The following is a 17,970-nucleotide window of genomic DNA, read 5'->3' as shown; positions in this document are numbered from 1 at the left end:
ACGTTAGCTGTATTGATGTGCAGTGCTTTCTACCATCTGGAGACTCTTCCAGGTTTCTCACTAATGCTTTACTCTTGGCTGTTATTCAACTTCTGGCAACTTCTTTCTCCTGCTACTTAATTATTTCAGATCTAAAAGGTAGTTTATCTGTATTTGAGAGTAATATTCAGATTTTGTATTAAAAATTTTGGATACCAAGAGAGTCACAAAAACCTTGTGGCACTCCTTTGAATGCTTTTTCTTCCACAACCTTCTCTTTTTCTGTATCCCTGCTAAGTGACGTAAAGATTTAAAGGTTTTCTGAAATGGCGTGTAGTCTAGTAGCTTTTTGAAGGAGTACCAAGGGACTGACTTTTTGTATCACTGACTTGTTTATGGATATGTTTTTCTTCACTGAAACTTGTTCCTATCTCAAGAGCGTGGATGACACTAGAATAATGTAGGCTGGGCTGGGAAAGGACAGCTTAGGAGTTCATGAGTATTAATGCCCAGACTAGCATGCTTGGTAAAATGGATTAATAGTCTGCAAATTAATCAGTTGGCCAGATCAAGTACTGGATGTTTTAATTTTAATTATTATCACCTTGTCTTTGCTTTTTTCTGGTTTCTATTTCTAACTTTGGCATCCTTAGTGAAAACAAGGATCTCTTTGTGTAGGAAACCTTCACAGCTTTCCCTGTTGATGTTTGCAGCTAATCAATAGTCACTATTTCTGTCAGCCTGTCTCCTATAATACTGAGACTCCCTGGCGAGCAAATGTGTATTAGTAAGTGTAACTGCATTCTGTTCATTATCACTAGAGATGTGTAATTATCACAATAAAAAAATAGGTGTTTATCATATCTGGTTCTTAAGCAAAACACTCCTGCTTCTAAATCAGAGTGGGGTACTATGATCATTTGTTCATCTTTTATCCTTATAGTTATTAAAACTATTTGAAGGTCCTTTTTCATATACGCCCTCCCCCCCCAAAGTGGTGTTTCACTACTGTATAACACCAAACCATGATTATGTTTGGAAGTAGGAAGGTCCAAACTTTTCACTGTTGCCAATCAAACATTTACCACTTTCCAAGCTACTGCTTAAAAGCTCTTTGGAATTAAATTTTGCTTAACTGATGTCAAAAGGATTTCTTTGCCTAAAACAAAAGTTATAAATTCTGATAGCTTCTTGAGTTTCTTGGGCATTGCTGTGCTAATGAACCTGAAAGTGTGTTCTGTTTTGCTGGTTATTTTCCTGCCTGTTGTTGGACGTGTTAATTTTGCATTCTCCTACTCCAGTGCTAGGAAGAGAAACTCTTACATTTCGTCTTTTTAAAAACATTATTTTAGTATACTTTCCTAAAAAGGCATGTCCCCTTACTGAAAAACCTCTAGTACTTTTGAGGGGATAATTTAACAGTGAAAAATAAGAAATCTTTAGACTTCTGTCTTACCTTCTATTAGAAAATTCTCCTCTCCATCTTCAGTGTCAGACTTTCATGACCATTGACAGGGACCGTGAGTCACCTTGGGCCAGTCCAGCCACCCCTTGCTGTGCGCAGTAGGTCCAGCGTCAGAGGACACATCTACATTTCTTGGCCATGTCGATATTTACCATAAATATTTCAGTAGCTGCAGTAGTAACATGGTTGTCCTCTCCGAGAGGATTCCTGAATGTAGTTCTGGATGATCATTCATCCGATTCCAAGACCTGCCTGGGCCGTTTTTTTCAGTGTTAGACCACCCTTAACAACAACTACTTCAATAAAAAAATGATGGAATACACTGGTTTTGGTGTGCAGGTAATGTTCTACTTTATTAGGCATATGCTTTGTTTTTCCTTTTTTTTGGTTTTTTTTTTTTTTGTTTGTTTTTTTTTGTTTTTTTTTCAGTACTTTGATATCTTGCAGAGCTTACTCTATTTTGGTGGGTGAGTTTGTCCTTGCTTTCATAGGGTGCATGGAACCGGTCTGTCCAGAGTACAGCAAAGACAACCTTTTCTGTGAGAAACCATACAGTACTTTGCTTAGTCTCTTGGATGGGTTCTTCCAATGCCTTAAAAAATGTTAATGGATTTCTTAAAGTACAGCAGATGAAAAATAATCAGAATGTTGAAATACATGAATACATGAAATACATGAATACATTCATGGGCAAGAGTGATGACACTGCCAAGTAGATCTGTTTCAGTTTGCTCTTCCTCTGAAAAACTTTGTAAGTCTGTACCAAACTTAAAAAGGATTAAGGAAGATATAAGTGGTGATAGTTCACTGATGGTTTTTACATTGTAATATCTCTTCAGTGCTGTAATATATCTCCTGCAGAGGCTGTTGTTGCTGCAGAGACTGTAGTCACTACTGACAATGTTCAGGAGCAATGTTTAAAACAAACAAGCCCCCAGACTTTGCTGTGCTAGAGGTGTGGCCAGCATACTGTCCTGTCTGACAGTGCTTGGATGAATGGAGGTAAATGGAGAAGACAACTACGATGTGTGTGTAGAATAATCCTCCTCCCATGTGCCTTTACAGATCTTACTGGTCCATAGATATCCTGCATCAAATTGTTTGCTACCTGCTGTTGAGCCTTTCTCTCACGTGTTTGTCGTCATTCTTTCCCCTCAACCATGTGTTTGACTTCCACAATGACTTATCCTTACATCAAATGGGGCTAGGGAGGAAGGATCCTAAATTTTCACTTACTGAAATCAGATAGTTTGCTATTTCTTGAACTGAAGGCATAAAGAAATCTTTCTTCATATCTGAAAATCTCTTAGGATTTTGAAAGCATCACTCATGTGCCAGCAGCAGTTCTGCGACCAATTTAGCTGTGCCGAGGAGAGGAAAGGAACAGCTCAGCCTGCAACTGGAGAGCACCCAAGTCAGAGCTTCACTTGGGCTGCAGGAAGGGAGGTCTTCAACAGAGAGTGCAACTTAAGACTGTTGCCTCTCAAACAGCATTGGGCAACAGCGATGGAAAGCAAGGCAGAGCTGCTCTGGGAAACTGCAGAGCAGTGTCATAGCGTGCACACTGACTGGAAGCGCCTGAGAGAAGGCTTCGCCCAGAACAGCTGTGGCAAATGGCTTTTGGCATAAAAAGTGTAGGCAGAAGAGCAAGTGGCATAGGCAAGACATCTTGATGGGTTTTGGGGGGGCAGCCAGAGTTAAGTGCAGTAGCTTTCTTTTGTATTACGGAGACACTTAGAGGAAAAGCGTTGTTTCAGGTATTTCAACAACTGGAATTTTTCACATCCCTATATAAAAATAAGAAAATTAATTCAAGTGGTATGCAATACTGAAATACCTTTGTTATATTAGGACTTGTAGAATAAAGTGTAGCCCTAATTGTCTCTTTGCAATGTGGGTTTGAACTGTTTAGTGTTCGGTGATGATGAGTCAAATCTGAATTTTCTTCCTGTGCTTTTCTTCTCCTGAGCTCTCCTGAGACATTGCATCACTCTCACTTTGATTATGTTCGTGTGACTTCACCAGGCTTCGACAGCAAAGAAGATGGGGGTGTGTTGTCTAGTAATATGTCACTCAGCCCACTGAGGGGCTTTCCCTCATTATGACAGGTTATTAGAGCAAATTATGGCAGTCTTTGAGTGTTTATGTTCTGATTGCTCAACTGGTTCTTCAAGGTCATTCAGGTGAAATCAAGAAGTACTATTTTAAGCTGTGATTCACACTTTCTTCATACTTTCTGGTATGAATTATACTGTACCAAGATGACATGTGCCTTATTTTCTAGAAAATAAACATTTTAGAGAGGCTTAATTAGTGTGGCAGGAGCTTGCAAGAAAAACAGTAACTTCTTTTCCATTGTAAATAACATCTATAGAAAGAACAGGAAGATTTGTTTGGTTTTTTTCCCCCCACTTTCCATTATAGTAAAGAATGCATGCAGAGATTCTCATGTCCCTGATCCATGTCACCCTTACTTCTGGCACTTATCTTGCCAAATATGTTTTTAAAACATAAAACTTGAAAGTCATTAAAAAGAATACTCAGGACTGTAAAAATAAGTTTTCTTAAAAAAGAAAAAAAAACAGGGTTGTCCAGAAGTGACAGCTGTGTAGCTTGTCACTTCTGCTTCAAATTTCTGCACAGAGAATTATATCTATCAACATATGGCCCAGTAACTAGATCTTGTGAGAACCTTCTGCCATTCTCCAGTCTTCTTAGTAACATGAAGAATTTAGTGCTAGTAGTTAAGCTTGTCATCATGAGCACTTCCTTGCTACAGACTTTGGATAACTGCGGTTTTGTAGATCTCCTTTGAAAGCTTAATAAATAAATATTTATTAAGCTGAATGTGGTCCGCTCTCGGTGGTTTGCTAATTTTTGAGTTGTCCATTTGCTCATATTTTTTTCCTAGCAGTGCTTTGCTTTGAAACAGATCCTCTAATACATCTTCCATAAAGAAGCCTTTCACTGGGAGAATATCTTTAAACTCCTCTGTAGTGAACATGAAGGTGTCAAAAATAGATATGGTGTTTCTGCAATGACCTTAACTTAAGCATTTTAAAAATGCATCTATTTATTTACTTACCTTCGCCTTACGGATCCTGACAGGCTATCTACTCCTCCTTGCTCCTCATGTGCCTTGAAAAAGGATTTAGTTGTAGTTTTTATACTTTTTTTCCGCTCACTTCCTTAAATTATTTGTGAGACTGTCTCGTTCTATTTTTTTTTCCTCTCTGTTTTTAGCTTGCTATTGTTTGAGCCCCATTTAGACAATTTCTACCAGATTCTTCTCATGTTTCCTCTAATATGCTGTTTAGCCATCTTCTTCCCTTGCCTGTCATGTCGTTATTCAACCCCACTTAAGTCCTTCTAGTGATTTTCGTGTTTGCTCAAAGCATCATACCGTGTCTTAAATCTCGTTGCCTACAGATATTTAGGTTTTGATCATTCTTTTAAGTTTCCTCCTATTTGTATAATTCCTTTCTTTAAATTCCTTGATGTTTGTCCTCCTGCAGATATTTAGGTCACTACTACTTTCTGAGGGGTTGATGCTAACGTTCTGAACCAAGTTCTGCACAGTGCTTAGGATCAAGAGATGCCTTTTCTTTTGTTGGTAGCATTATAGCTGGTTCCATGAAGCAGTCATTCCTGATGTTCAGTATTTTGTCTTGGCATCCTGTGACATAGTGGATAACAGAAGCCTCCCACTGTTTCTGTATTTGCTTTTGTAATGTTTCTGAGTGCTTTCAGCTTGGTCACTCAGCATCTACAAGTTTAATGTGAGGGCTCATGTTTTTCTTGTTATCACTGTCTTGAATGTAAAGAAGGTACATGACTCCCTTGATGAACAGGTAATGTTTTTGGATAAACTCAGCTTTTTTGAACTTTCTCAAAAATATTTTTTTTTTTGTGCTGCAGATACCAATTTCATTCTAAACTTACTGATTTATTTGTTATTCAATGTGTATACATCCTAATAACCAGTGGACCTCCAGTACCGGAGGATTTCTTGGTGAAGAAGTTCTTTAATTAAAAAGGCCTTTTTCTTTTTTTTTTTTTTTTTTCACTTTTTGGAAAGTGGCTGAATAAATATATGAAACTTGTTCCACATCAGCATTTTTGCTCCCACAATTTTAGATCTGAGACACTTAACTTGCGTTTGAGGGGTTTTTGTTATATACCCGCTCTCGGTACGTAAGTGAAGTTGTGTGGCTTCTTATTTGTCTGTTCTCTAGCCATGATTTGAAGATTGTGTTTTATCCTCAACTTCACCTTTGAAAAACCTGGCTGGAGACAATGACTTTGCAATAACCTCACTGGCTTTGTAAACAGACAATTGTTGGTGCCGTGGATGTGTGAAACTGAAGGATGCTCCTTCGGACTGGAGGACCCTCCAGTTTGAGTTTCTGGTTTGGTAGCAGGGTAAAAATATTTTCTAAACTCTAAGTCCAACATGCAAGGTGTAGGAGTTCCTACATTAAATATGCTGGGTTTTATTGTGGTCTTCAGAGTAGTCTTAGGAATATTTATATCAGGCTCTAGTAGGTGGAAAACCCAAGAGCAAAAAGAGATTAGGAAAAACACGTGAAAGGTGGATCAGAGGCATGATGTAAATTATATCTGAAATTTAAGAGATAAACCAGTGCTCTAGGAGAGGGAAAATACACAATAGAATAATTGGGTGACTTTATTTCCCCTCTCCCTTTTTTTTCCCTCTCAATAAAATGCATTTTCTTCAAGTCAGTGTGATCTAGGGCTCTTCGTTGTCACTGACTTGAATTTGTGTGCTGTCTTGTTTTAGTGTCCTCCAATAATGCTATATGAAAATGCTTGGGGCTTGTGAAAGGCACTTCATTGATATCTGGTGTAATCTCTGTAACACTTGCGGAGAAACAAGGTGTAGAAGAGATCTCTGAGAGGTTTTTATAGGAATTACAACCTGGGGCAGGAGGAAGGCTGCTGCAGCAGAATAGCTGAATGCCATTTGGAGGCTTGCTGTGGAAGAGTCTTCCTGGTTAACACTGCATATTTTTCTAAGCAGTATTGTATTCAGCTTTCAAAAGGCAAGAATCTTTGGTAATTGTCTCGATTCACAATAGAAGTTTAAAAGCTAAATGCAAACAATAAAATACAGAAGCAGAAATGTTGTTTTGCGTATGACTTTTCTTTTGCCCTGTATCAATTCCTTCATATTGGAGTCACACTGCTAAAAAACCATCTGTAATGCAAAAGTTTACATTTTATGTATTTTAAACTTTTGCATCTGTAGAACTTTTATTACAAAAGAAAAGGGATTTTTCCATCTCTGCAGTCAAACAATCATTCAAGTTTCAAAAGCTGTTGTCTCAACCCTCGGATGCAGGGGAAGGTTTTGTTGTTTAATTTTTTTAATGCTCTTTTCAGCATTAACCTCGACTTTTGTAACCAGTGTACTACCATTTTTTTCCAGGTTTCGCTAAATGGTGCACAGTTTACAGACAGTTCTGTTGGATCAGAGTTCACAGGTGTTTCTCAGGTATGTGCAAACAAATTTTGTGATTGTATATGATAGAAGGATTATTTATTAAACAGTATTAAAGGTACTAGACAAAACTCTTGAAAAGATCAGCATCTCTGAGATTGGGACTTTGCTAACAAGTCAGTTTCTGATGGCTTCACTATTCAAGCTTTAAAAAGCAGTGAAAACTAGTATTTCTAAAGTAAAATTTTATTGTTATAATAAGCTTTAAATTGAACATAGATGTAAAAAAAAAAGCTATGCAGTTTTATGGTAATAAAGTTATTCTTGGAAAGAAATCTAAATATGTAGCAGAGATGCAGTTATTTCTGTTCCAGCTTGTCCTACTTCCAGCTTTCATTTATGAATGTTATATCTGAACGTGTTTCAGAAAGTGAGACTGGATGTTTTCTTGCAGAGATGCATCACACCTTTTTTTTTTAAGCTTGACTAGTGGAAAAATATCTTGCTTTTCTCAAAATTTACACTTTGCTATGATTACACTGAAGACATACACAAATGTACATGTGACCTAATTCCAGTTCATCTAATCCCGGAGTTTACTGCTGTTGTTGAAACGGTCACATGAACAGTCACTGCATTCATGATCTTTTAAATAAATAAAAACTGCAGTTCATAGTTTCATTTTAGTATGACAGAGCCATAACAGCAATCTGAGATGTTTATGGTCTAGATTTTTCAAGGTTCTAACTGTCAATTATATTAGAAATAAGCTACTTAAAAATTTTCATTCTTAGCAGTTGATTTGCATCGTACTCTAGGAACCAAGTATGTTCATTTGAACTTCAAATCTGTCCTAAATACAGGCCCAGTTGAGAGATTAAGGTTTTACTGAGTCTGTGAATTGGCCAGAATTAAGATTGTTGTTCCGACTATATTTCCCATGGCTTTTTTGATTATCATGATGCAACTTCAAGCAAATTACACACACAGGTCTTAACTTCTAGAATTCCTTGCAGCATGACTGGGATATGTTTGCCATGACCCTTACTCTTTCCAAAAGAGTAAGTGTCCAGTTGTCTTAGCTTCTGGACTTTTACATTTTTGTCCTCTGCTTTTCCTACTTGTTGGAAGACATCCTGCAGATAATGTTCAAAAGGATTTGTCTGCAATAGCTATGAAGATGTAATTGTCATTCCAACAGAGACTTAATCTGAATTCAAAATAATTTATTTTAACAAGGAATCTTTAAGGGCTAAGGGGGTGAGCAGCCATGGCCTCCTGCATGTGGGGCTTTTAGGCATTAGTAAGATCTGCAGCTGAGCACAGGTCAGCCAAACTCTCTCTAACTTGAGAAATCTGTTCGTGCTTGTAGAGCCAATAAGGGGATGGTTCCAGCCTTTCAGAAGGCAGAGTGAGTCTTCCCTCATGAGAATGTTTTCTGAAAACCTGCAGTAGACACCTGGAGAAATTGTGTTCTTTTTCTTGCCTTAGTGCTTAGGTGTGAATTCCTGAAGTGGCATCAGTGAGTAAAGACATTAGCTGTTCTTACTAAGTCTATTAACTTAAGTTTCTTATAAACTTCTGAAAGATAAGATGATGCTTGTGGAGATTAATTCAGTGTGTCTTTTTTTTTTTTTTTGATGTCTAGAATTCTCAGTTTTTCTTTCCATATTGCTGAGTCTGTCAGATTTCAAAATGCAAAGAACACAAAATGACAATTGGTAATGCTGTGCTGGTTTTATTCAGATGTCAGCAATAGGGAGTTGATTTGCTGTTGCTGTGGAGACAAGAAGAGAGTGAATTGTGTTGTAGCTTGAACTAGTCCTTTGCCCTAAAGAACTTTTCACCTGTGCTTATACAGTTCAGCCCTACAAGATCTTCAGAGCAGCATTTCTGTTAGTGGTGAGGTTGGAGCAGTATCTAGAGGGATGCTTTAATGACTTATTGAAATTTTGCCTTTCCTTTGAGAAAGAATTGAACTACTTTGAGGCTTACGTAGGTGTTGCTAATTAAGGCAGAGCTAATAGCTGTAACATAATCAGATAAATCTACGCTTCTGTCATTACAAGATGTTTTGTTCCATTAATTATAATTTCGCTTGTCTCTTATAAAGTTGGATTCTGTTTGGTTTGTGCTGCTTGACATGTTTTTGAGTATCATTCCTGGTGAATAATCAGCATCTTACAGCTGAACTGTAATTTCATGCACAGTAGCATGTTGGAAGAGGAAGTAACTTTTCAACTGCCTCTGTCCTCATAAGTTACCAAGTCTACTTTGTTCAATAGTTGATAGTGGATTTTAAGACTACTGATTGGTTTTGTTGAAACTGAGTTAAGCTTTTGTTTTGTAACAAGCTTAGCTGAAAGTGTCTTTGTTTCAGTTAATATTGAAAAAAGAGGTGACACAGAACTTCAAAGAGCACTTTATTTTCCTTTTTATCCTAAGAATAACAACAGTAAAAGGAATTGTATTATCCCTTTTTTATTCTATTTACTAGGTTATTGCATCTAGGCTGAATTATTTTAGAGAGGAAAGCTATAGTCCATGCTCCCTGAAAACATTTCTTTTTAAATGGGAGTGTATTCATAATCACAATTGTTTGCCACGTGGATATTAACACTGCTGTGTTTGATCTTGAGACACTCCAAATATTCACCATTTAATCATGACTGTTAAAATATGTGTATATATATTTTTAAAATCTCAATATAAGTTTTTTTCTGTTATGTATTCTGTGAATAACCAGTTAGCTATCAAAACATTTATTTCTAGACACCGTTTACCTTTGGCTTGGGCCAAAGGGCACCATATACAACTGGCGAGCATTGTCTTCTTTGTAGAAGTGAACGAAAAGATACTTCGCTTTCAGAGAGCGGAATAAAAAATTCTAGCAAATCAGCACTTTCCACATCTCCAAAAACAAACAATATGCTGCATCTTCCACTGTGGGTGTGTCCAGACTGTCGACGAACAGTCGAAAAGGAGGAAAGGCATGCTACAATAGAGCAATCTCTCGTGGTAAGTTGAAGTAGTTCAATTCAGTAGACTAAGAAGATACGTTGTTGTGGGCTGAATGCTGCTGTGTGGTTTGGAACCACTTAAACTGCAGATGCTTAGAAAGTATGTTAGGAGGTTTTGAGCTGGTTTTCCTATGACCTAAACTGAACAGGTAAGTTGTTCCAAAAATGAGGAGTTCTGATTCTGAGTTTTGGTTTTTTGAGCAGAGCAAGGCTTGGATTTGTTTCTTGCTGGGTTTTTTTCCCCTTTTAATTTATCTGATCTCATACTTTGTCCTTTTCCCCTTTACTTAAATTCTGTTTCTTCTGCTCTTACCAACGCAACTGAAGTCATTGTGTTTTTTTCCTCTTTTCTATCTGATCATGTGTGCTTCCCCCTTTGTGAGGTGAACTATCTGAATTTTCCCTGTTCTTTCAGTAGTGTTCTTGAGTCACTGCACTTGCCCTGCCACCTTCCTGCATGAGTTTGAGTTTTGTTGTCCTTTCTTTATGAAAAAAAATACAGGAAAGAAGCACAACTTTGCATAGTATGCATGTAACAATTTCTTATTCTTGGTTGTAGCCCTGCAAACACTGATTTAGTACATGGTGCCAGTATTTCAAGTTGTGGTTATTTTCCAAATTAAGTGTTAAAATAACTTTTCAAATGAGAATTCAGCCTCATTTAAGAGCTGTGCTCAGTGTAGCAGAAAGATACAAAAAGTTCATTGACAGGTCCAGCAAAATCCCATTAGAATTAAACTATTATGCTGTACTGCAGAACCAAATCTTCACAGCAGATCTAGGAAGCAACACACTTCTGATAATTGGAAGCATTGTAGACTCCAGCTGACATCTCCTTGTAGAGAGCTAACAGACTGTGCGCATGCCCGTAGACACATACAGATTTTTATTTCAGTAAACAAATCAGTGTGAAGAAAGATTGTCCTTATGTAGCGTATGTTGGTTGTTAAACTCATGTTAGAAGCACAGTTAACATTTTAATAAGAAAAATTCAAGAGTATATCACTTGTATACAACTGTGTTTACTAATATTCTTGGTATTAACAAGAGTCAGTAAAATTAATTGAAAGAGATTACATCGAAGGGAATTATACTGGTAGTCTGATGGTAGATACATTCTAGAGAGTTCAAAGCAAGACTGAAGCACATAATTGTTCAGTTGAGTAAAAATTTTGACATATTTAAGCTCTGTTTAATGAACTAGTAAAGAAAGTAAGTGTCCTAAAAGTGAAAGGAAGGCAGGATTTGCTTCCTAAAGCAAAGTTATAGATAGTCCAGATAAGATTAAAGTTTACTGTATTTTTTTTTTTTAATTTGACAACTGTTTTGTATTTTAAGAGGAATTTTTAAAAGCAAACAGGAAAAGTATTTTCCAAATTGGGAAGCTTGACTTAAAAAAGTAACTTAATGGATTAGGTGACTATTCAAATTAGAGAAACCAGCTGGGAAAAAAACCAAAATGAGCTAAAAAAAAAAAATCTGTTATCAGTCATTGCAAGCCAAAGTATAAGTGGTTTTCTATAGGTGTTCCTGTGTTCAGGTTGCTGTCACTGTCATTACCTAGCTTGATTTGCCTCAGCCCCATCCCCAGTAGCTGGTCTTGCTGTTGGCAGCAAATGCATGCAGGTTTGTTTTGACCTATGTCTGCATCCTGATCCAGGATGAAGCACAAAAAAACCCCGTCCAGTCATGCTTCTAATGTGGGAGAGGCCTCCAGAAAGCTGGTGGCAACCTGGGGAGGGTGCAGGAGGAAAGCATGATATATACTGGAGCTGGAACACAGAGAAGGGAGAGAAACTGGAGATCAAACTGTCAGCAACCTTGGGAGAGAGGTTTGTGTCATCTGCTAGTACTGAGCAGCACTGTACACAGGTGATAGCATCCGTTCCCAATGACAGCAGCTTTCTAACATCCATTACTAGGAAGCAGTATGTCTGACCGTTATAAACAGGGAGATTTTCTGCTTTTTGCTAGAAGGAATTGTTGAACTACAAAAGTCAAACATGCTGTCAAATAGAGACTGAAGATGTATTACTAGTTTATGATTAATCATGGATGATACAAGCCTTCCTTTAGCTTAGTTCACCTTTATGTACTCCAGCACAAACAATTATAACCAACATACTTTGGTTTTTAGAAAAGAAACTACATATTCTCAGTCAATCTCTTGCATTTATTAGACTTTTTCAAGGTAAATTCTTTGTGCCTGGTTGAGTGTTCTCCCAAAATACATCCGGCGTGAAGAATTGCCACATAAATATTTGCCTACCTATTAACGTTTCAGACTTACACCTTACAAACTGAAGGCTATCTGTGTTTTCCTTTCAGAGCCAAGATTTCCTTTTGCACATGCCTCTTGGAAACAGTGGATCACAGCAGGAATCTGTAGGAGGAGGAAGAATAACTGTTGGTGCACAGACAGTGCCTGCTGCAGATCTTAGCAATTCCTCTCCTTCAGACATAGCATGCAACTGTGAGGCCTGTAATGAGCGCAGGTAAGAGCTGAATTCAAATTCGACAGCATGGTGCCTGTAGTCTGGCTGTCGGCAGTGTTGCAGCTTATTTCTTGGTGTATGCTTACACTCTTTAAATGGGCTACCTGACAATAGCAGTAACTTATGGGTGGCAGCGTTTATCCAATTTTATATTTTATTTTAGGCATGTACTTTATTTTAGGTATTTACTGTTGTATGTTGTTTTTCCTGAAAAGCATCTTCAGAATAGTAGGAATCAATTCACCTTACGCGATGTTCAAATAGAGACTAATTATTTTTGTCATTATTTGCAGAGAAAATTCAGCAGAGCCTGAACGTGAACCTCAGCAGCTTCAAAATTACTGGTCAGAAGTAAGATACATGGTTCGGTGTATATATCGCCAAGCTGGGACCCCTTTGGCAGATGACCAAGACCAATCTTTGGTACCAGATAAAGAAGGAATGAAAGAGCTGGTGGATAGGTATAGCCCTTTGAAAAATATCTATTAGTTGCTAAGAAGTAGTTTTTAAGTAGGAATATTGCTTTTTAATAGAACATTATTTATGATCTGTAAATCTGGCTGCTTGGAATTACTGCCTATCAACTAGAATGTAAAGTTGGAACAGTCAGTTTAATTTCATGCAGGATTTTTAAATGCTTGATTGAATGCATGGGAAGCTATTAAATTTGTGTACTGTTTGCAATAGGAATATTAATAATAATTATGGAAGGGTCCCAAAATCTTATTATTCAGAAGACCTTGAGATGGTTATTATTATTAAGACACTGTTTAGTTCAAATTGCCCCACGTGAAAATCTTATCTTTTTGAGCTAACTTGAATTTTTATAGTGCTTGGATCTTGGTGTAGTTTAACAACTAGAAAAGACTTCTAAAAAAAAAAAAGTAATGTTGACCATCTGTCACTGGATGAGGTGGATTCTGAGAACTTTCAGAAGTTGAAAATATAGCTTTTCTAGGTGTGAATTTGAAGATGTGCTTAATAAGATCCTCAGTTGGGGTGTTTCTTCCTTTTGAGTGTGGTTGTCCTTAAAGTGCTCCAGGAGGTTCATCTGAATTCCTGTCTAACTGAATGTATGGTCAAGGAATAGTTGCTCCCCTTGATTCTGTGTGTATTTAATATACTAAAGTTTGGCTAGTCTGACAAACTGTAGTTCTTATGTGGAGTTTCTAGTTGATGCTAAATTCTGGCAAGATAAAGAAACTTTTGAAAGATTATATTCATCTAGCATTGCTCTTTGTATGACTATAGTCCTGAATCAGTTTTAACAGAGAATTAAATAAGCTTGTTGCACTTCTGTTACGTAAAAACAGAGTGTTTTATTTTGAACATGATTTCTGTAAAAATAGAGTAATATAGTATCCCTCCTTATTAGTCACACTTTGTTTATTTAAGTGATCAAAACATGCTATACAGGTTTTTAAATCAAAGATGTTTAAGTGTTGCGTAGCATGTACGTAATTAAAACTGAATCACAGCTAAGATGGTTGTTGATTTTTGTGCAGTTCCTCTTTAATGGAAAAATTTTGGAAATTGAAACGCACATTATCTACCTTCATTTTGTACTTAGCAGCTTTCATTTTTCTAGAAATTGTTTGTCACTTTTCAGAGAGGTTATTAAAATACAAAGGCAGAAACAGGATCTCAAAGAAGGAAACCTGAAATGTCAATATGATTATTTTTCACTCTAATTCCTTATTGTCTCTTAAGTATGAAAGAAAATAAGGATACTGTGTTTGAGCAGACACTAGTGTATCCAGTCAGGGGTGCTAATGTCATGCAAAATTTTCTAACAAAGCTAGTCAATGTGGATATTGGAAGTGTAAAAACAAACAAAACCAACCAACCAAAACAAAAAAAAATCAAACAAACCCTGTAGGTAGCATGCCAAAGATCATCCTGTGGCCAAGTAAATCTATGTTTAAAAAGCAGAAATTCCTAATTCCATGCTCAACTCTGTTAGACACAGCTGGCAAGAAATGGACTGCCTGGTCCTCTTACTTGAAAGTAAGTAGTGGTGCCAAGTACTGTCCCTGTTGTATGTTGAGCACTTCATGGCAATGTGATAGTACTCTATTTTGTGAGTGACGAGGGAAGAGCAGGGACTAGATAGCAGCAGACTTTTATTCGTCTCACTCTTAAGTACTTATCTAATCCCTTTCTTCTTCCCTACTTCCCCGTGCTGTAAAAAAACTGAGGCAAGTGCTTAAACTCCATGCACAGGACTTGAAGTAGTATAATTTCACTCTGAAGTACTTCAAAGCAGCCATCGTGTTCAATTTTCTTCTGTGTGAGGTGGTTCAAACCCATGTCTTCCTTCCACGAGAGTATCAGACCTAGCCAGCTGTATGCTGTCCTTAGCAGGAAGCCTTGACCCTCCTTGAAGCTGTTTTTCAGTAATGAGTCTTGCAGGTATTGAGTGGCTGAATAGAGTCCACGGACAGCAGTGGTGGTTCTGGAGCTTCAGTGTTAGAGTGCTTCCTTGAAACAAACTCTGGTCTCTATTCTAGTCTTAAAAAAAACCAAACCAAAACAAAAACCCAAAAACCAAAACAACACGCCAGTCATTTGTAATGATTGCAGCTTAGCAGAGTGCCCCAAGTTGTGTTCCTTCAAGGACATTCTTTGTGACCCTGTGAATCTCACACCTCTGCCCTCTGCTATGCAGTGGCACAGCTTTAATAAAAGGTGCAAAAAATGTCCTTGTACCTAAGATCTGCAACTTGGGGTAAGAACCTCTCAATGAAGATGAGAAGGAGTTTCTTAAAAGTTTAGCAATTCTATGAAATGGCTTCTTTCAGTTCAGCCCAACAACAGAAGGGTCTCCCAAAGCAGTCATAGAGTCCAGTCTGGTTAGTGTGTATTTAGACATATTCTGGCTGCCTAACAGGTCAAGCTCCTTCAACGGCTTGAAGTAAAGGCCTGTCCTACTGTCCTGTCCTACAGGAGATTAATCAGGCCTAGGTCTCACTGTTCCAACTGGGACATTTATTAGGGCTGTATATAAGAACATGAAGAAGTTGTAAAGAAGCTTGTCTTAAGTGTCTGTAGGGTTATATGCAAGTTGAGTAAAGGTTCTTTAGCTCACAGGTTGAAGTGAAATACTGAGGTGCTAAATGGATTTGTTCCTCAGGTGTGCAAGCATCCTAGTCCTGAAGCTACACAGGATCTCAATTCTACAGTGTAAAAGTAGGGATCTGAACTGTATTCTGCCAGATTTAAGGTAGTTCTGTAAACCCTAACCGTTGTTTCTTTTTGATGACAGTGGTGATAATTGGGAAATATTTTTAGGAAAGTTGATTACATGCACTTTTTTTTGTCACATTCTAAAAACACAGGCTTTGTGAAAGAGATCCATATCAGCTTTACCAACGGTTGGAACAGCAAGCTAGAGAATATGTACTTGAAATGAAGGTTCGTCTGCTCAGGCACTTGTCACTGGGATCTAAAGTTGCATCAACATTAGCAATACAAGGGCCACCACAGGCACATCAGTTCATCTCACTCCTACTTGAAGAATACAGTGCGCTCTGTCAGGCAGCGTGTACAATCAGCGCCTTTCTAGTTACTCTGGTAAGACTGAAAATATAACCTAATGCTTCTACTTGCTAGAGATAATGCGGGCAGAGCTGTTCTGGGCTCTTTAAGGTGTCTTCTGTGGTTTGTAAAGTCTGTGCATGCTTGGAAACGGATTATTCTGAAAATGCAAATTTGATTCCTCAGAAAGGCAGATTAGGTATCTCTTACAGTGAATTGATGAAATTGCCTTTTGTTACTAAAGAAAAAAGTGAGATGCTGTTTGTGGCACTTACTCTGAAACTAATCTTTAAGCAGATCTACACAATTTTAGATCGTGCCTTTAGAAAATGTGTGAAACATTTCTCTGTTAATCTTTAATGGTCTCTTAACAACCATGTTTAAAGGACACAAACTTTTATGTGTAGCACTGACTTTGTTTCAATGTTCAGTTTTTCTTTTCCCTTATAAAGATAGAATGGCTACTTGAAAAGATGATCTCTTGGCTCAGAATTAATCTGCTGTGTTATTTGCTGTTTCTAAAGTTCTTGTTCTTAAATGCTTTTCTGGTCAACTGATTGTGATGTTAGATTTGGGATTATATTGTCAGGTAGAAAATAAGCAATAGCCTTAAGGCGTTTTCTTGAGTAACTGTCCATCATGAGTGAGTAATACAGTAAACGCATTCTGTAATTCTGTTTGTTTAAGGCCTGAGAAGGCTAGTAAGCTTGTTTTGTTAATAATACTTTCCTGTATATCCTTTGTTACTGTCCTTATCCTGTACATCCCTTTTCTTGTGTAAACTTTGTGCAAGGGAAAAAAAAGTGGATAAACTGGTAGATTTGTGGTTTATTGCCAATTAGCTGAAAGTGACTGTGTAGGTGTATAAGGAAAGGAAAAGAATAGGCAGTGACAGGACTATGATGGCCACAGACGAGAAGAATTTAAGTGGAGGGGAAGCAGTGTGTCATTACTGAGGTAGGGCTGTTAGTAAAATTGATTTGTTCTTCTGTTAAGAAATTTGAGCATATCTGATGCTTTCTTCTGTTGTCAATGCTCTATATTTGTTGTATGGCTTTATTGTTTAAATACAGATGTCAGGTTGCTGCTGTCTCTGGTTTATTGGCTGCTTTAAGTAATCATCAAGTCTGTAACGAAGTGCTGGAGAAAAGACTGCTCTTCAGGTTGATTTGCATTGGAATTTAGAAATCTGTTCAGCTGAAAAGCAGATGGATTACAGTACAAAAGTTAACTTTCTCAAAGTAGATCTGCTGATAATGAACCCATTAGTGCCAGAATTACATAGCTGATCAGAAAAAAATCTTTCAATATTTTTTCCCCTGGTTATTGTTGTGAACTAGTAATCGTGAAAACTTAGCAGATATGAGCAATGGAGATAACGGCCATGAAGAGACAGAAGATGCTTGAACTCCCTAATCTACCTCTTTTCTGACAAAATTAAAAGTAAAATTTAATTCCAATTCTGATTTTAAAAAACAAAGCATAAGAAAACACAGAATACTCCGGACTTTTCTTGTTCTTTTCCTTCTGCAGCTCATTAAGTACTGAAAACTTATTTCTACTAATCTGTGACGTTCCGAAGCTGAAATGTGAGAATGTAGGATACTGTATCTTGTCATACGTTTCCTGGATTTATTAAATAATCTTTTTATTAAATGGAGTAGTATGTCACGGCTTTCAGTACATGCAGTAGGGTCACGAGCCTTTTCAGTGTGCATGGTTGTTTTCTCTCAAGATACCAGTGCGCTATGGAAGAAGGAATCTTTTCGACTGAAATAGATAAAAGGCAGTCAAGATCTCTAAACTTAGTGCAGCCTTCCTTTTAAAGGTAAAACCTTTGCATGTCGCATGCTGCACAAAGGCATATAATGCCTTCAATCTCCGCCTGTGAGAAACTAATTTCTCAATGAAGTTATGAACAGTTGTCCTTCCTCTCAAAGGAATCCAGCTAACTAGTGAAGTTCAAGAGCAGGAACTAAAGCCTTGTACCCCACCAGGGAATGACAGATTATA

General features: G+C 37.5%; 1 protein-coding gene across 5 annotated transcripts in view; it reads left to right on the top strand.

Moving 5' to 3' along the window:
- The window catches only part of FAM193A (family with sequence similarity 193 member A), an 81,744-nt gene that overhangs the window by 25,484 nt on the left and 38,290 nt on the right, over positions 1-17,970 (top strand). For 4 of the 5 annotated variants that reach the window (XR_015258416.1, XR_015258417.1, XM_086746588.1 and 1 more), the window contains exons 2-6: positions 6,894-6,959; positions 9,678-9,923; positions 12,254-12,420; positions 12,714-12,881; positions 15,759-15,993. Coding sequence is in view for 3 of the 5 variants with exons in the window: in XM_086746588.1 (XP_086602714.1) it covers positions 6,894-6,959; positions 9,678-9,923; positions 12,254-12,420; positions 12,714-12,881; positions 15,759-15,993 (882 nt within the window). In the remaining 2 variants the exon portion in view is untranslated. Of the gene's footprint in view, positions 1-6,893; positions 6,960-9,677; positions 9,924-12,253; positions 12,421-12,713; positions 12,882-14,811; positions 14,833-15,758; positions 15,994-17,970 lie in introns of those variants that run through there. The other variant, XM_086746589.1, reaches the window with a different exon arrangement.

The sequence above is a fragment of the Chlamydotis macqueenii genome, chromosome 4, assembly GCF_036417535.1.
Source record: "Chlamydotis macqueenii isolate bChlMac1 chromosome 4, bChlMac1.mat, whole genome shotgun sequence".
Taxonomy (NCBI): Eukaryota; Metazoa; Chordata; class Aves; order Otidiformes; family Otididae; genus Chlamydotis; species Chlamydotis macqueenii.
The sequence above is the reverse complement of the archived record's forward strand: the minus strand, read 5'-3'. Positions and strand labels throughout refer to the sequence as shown.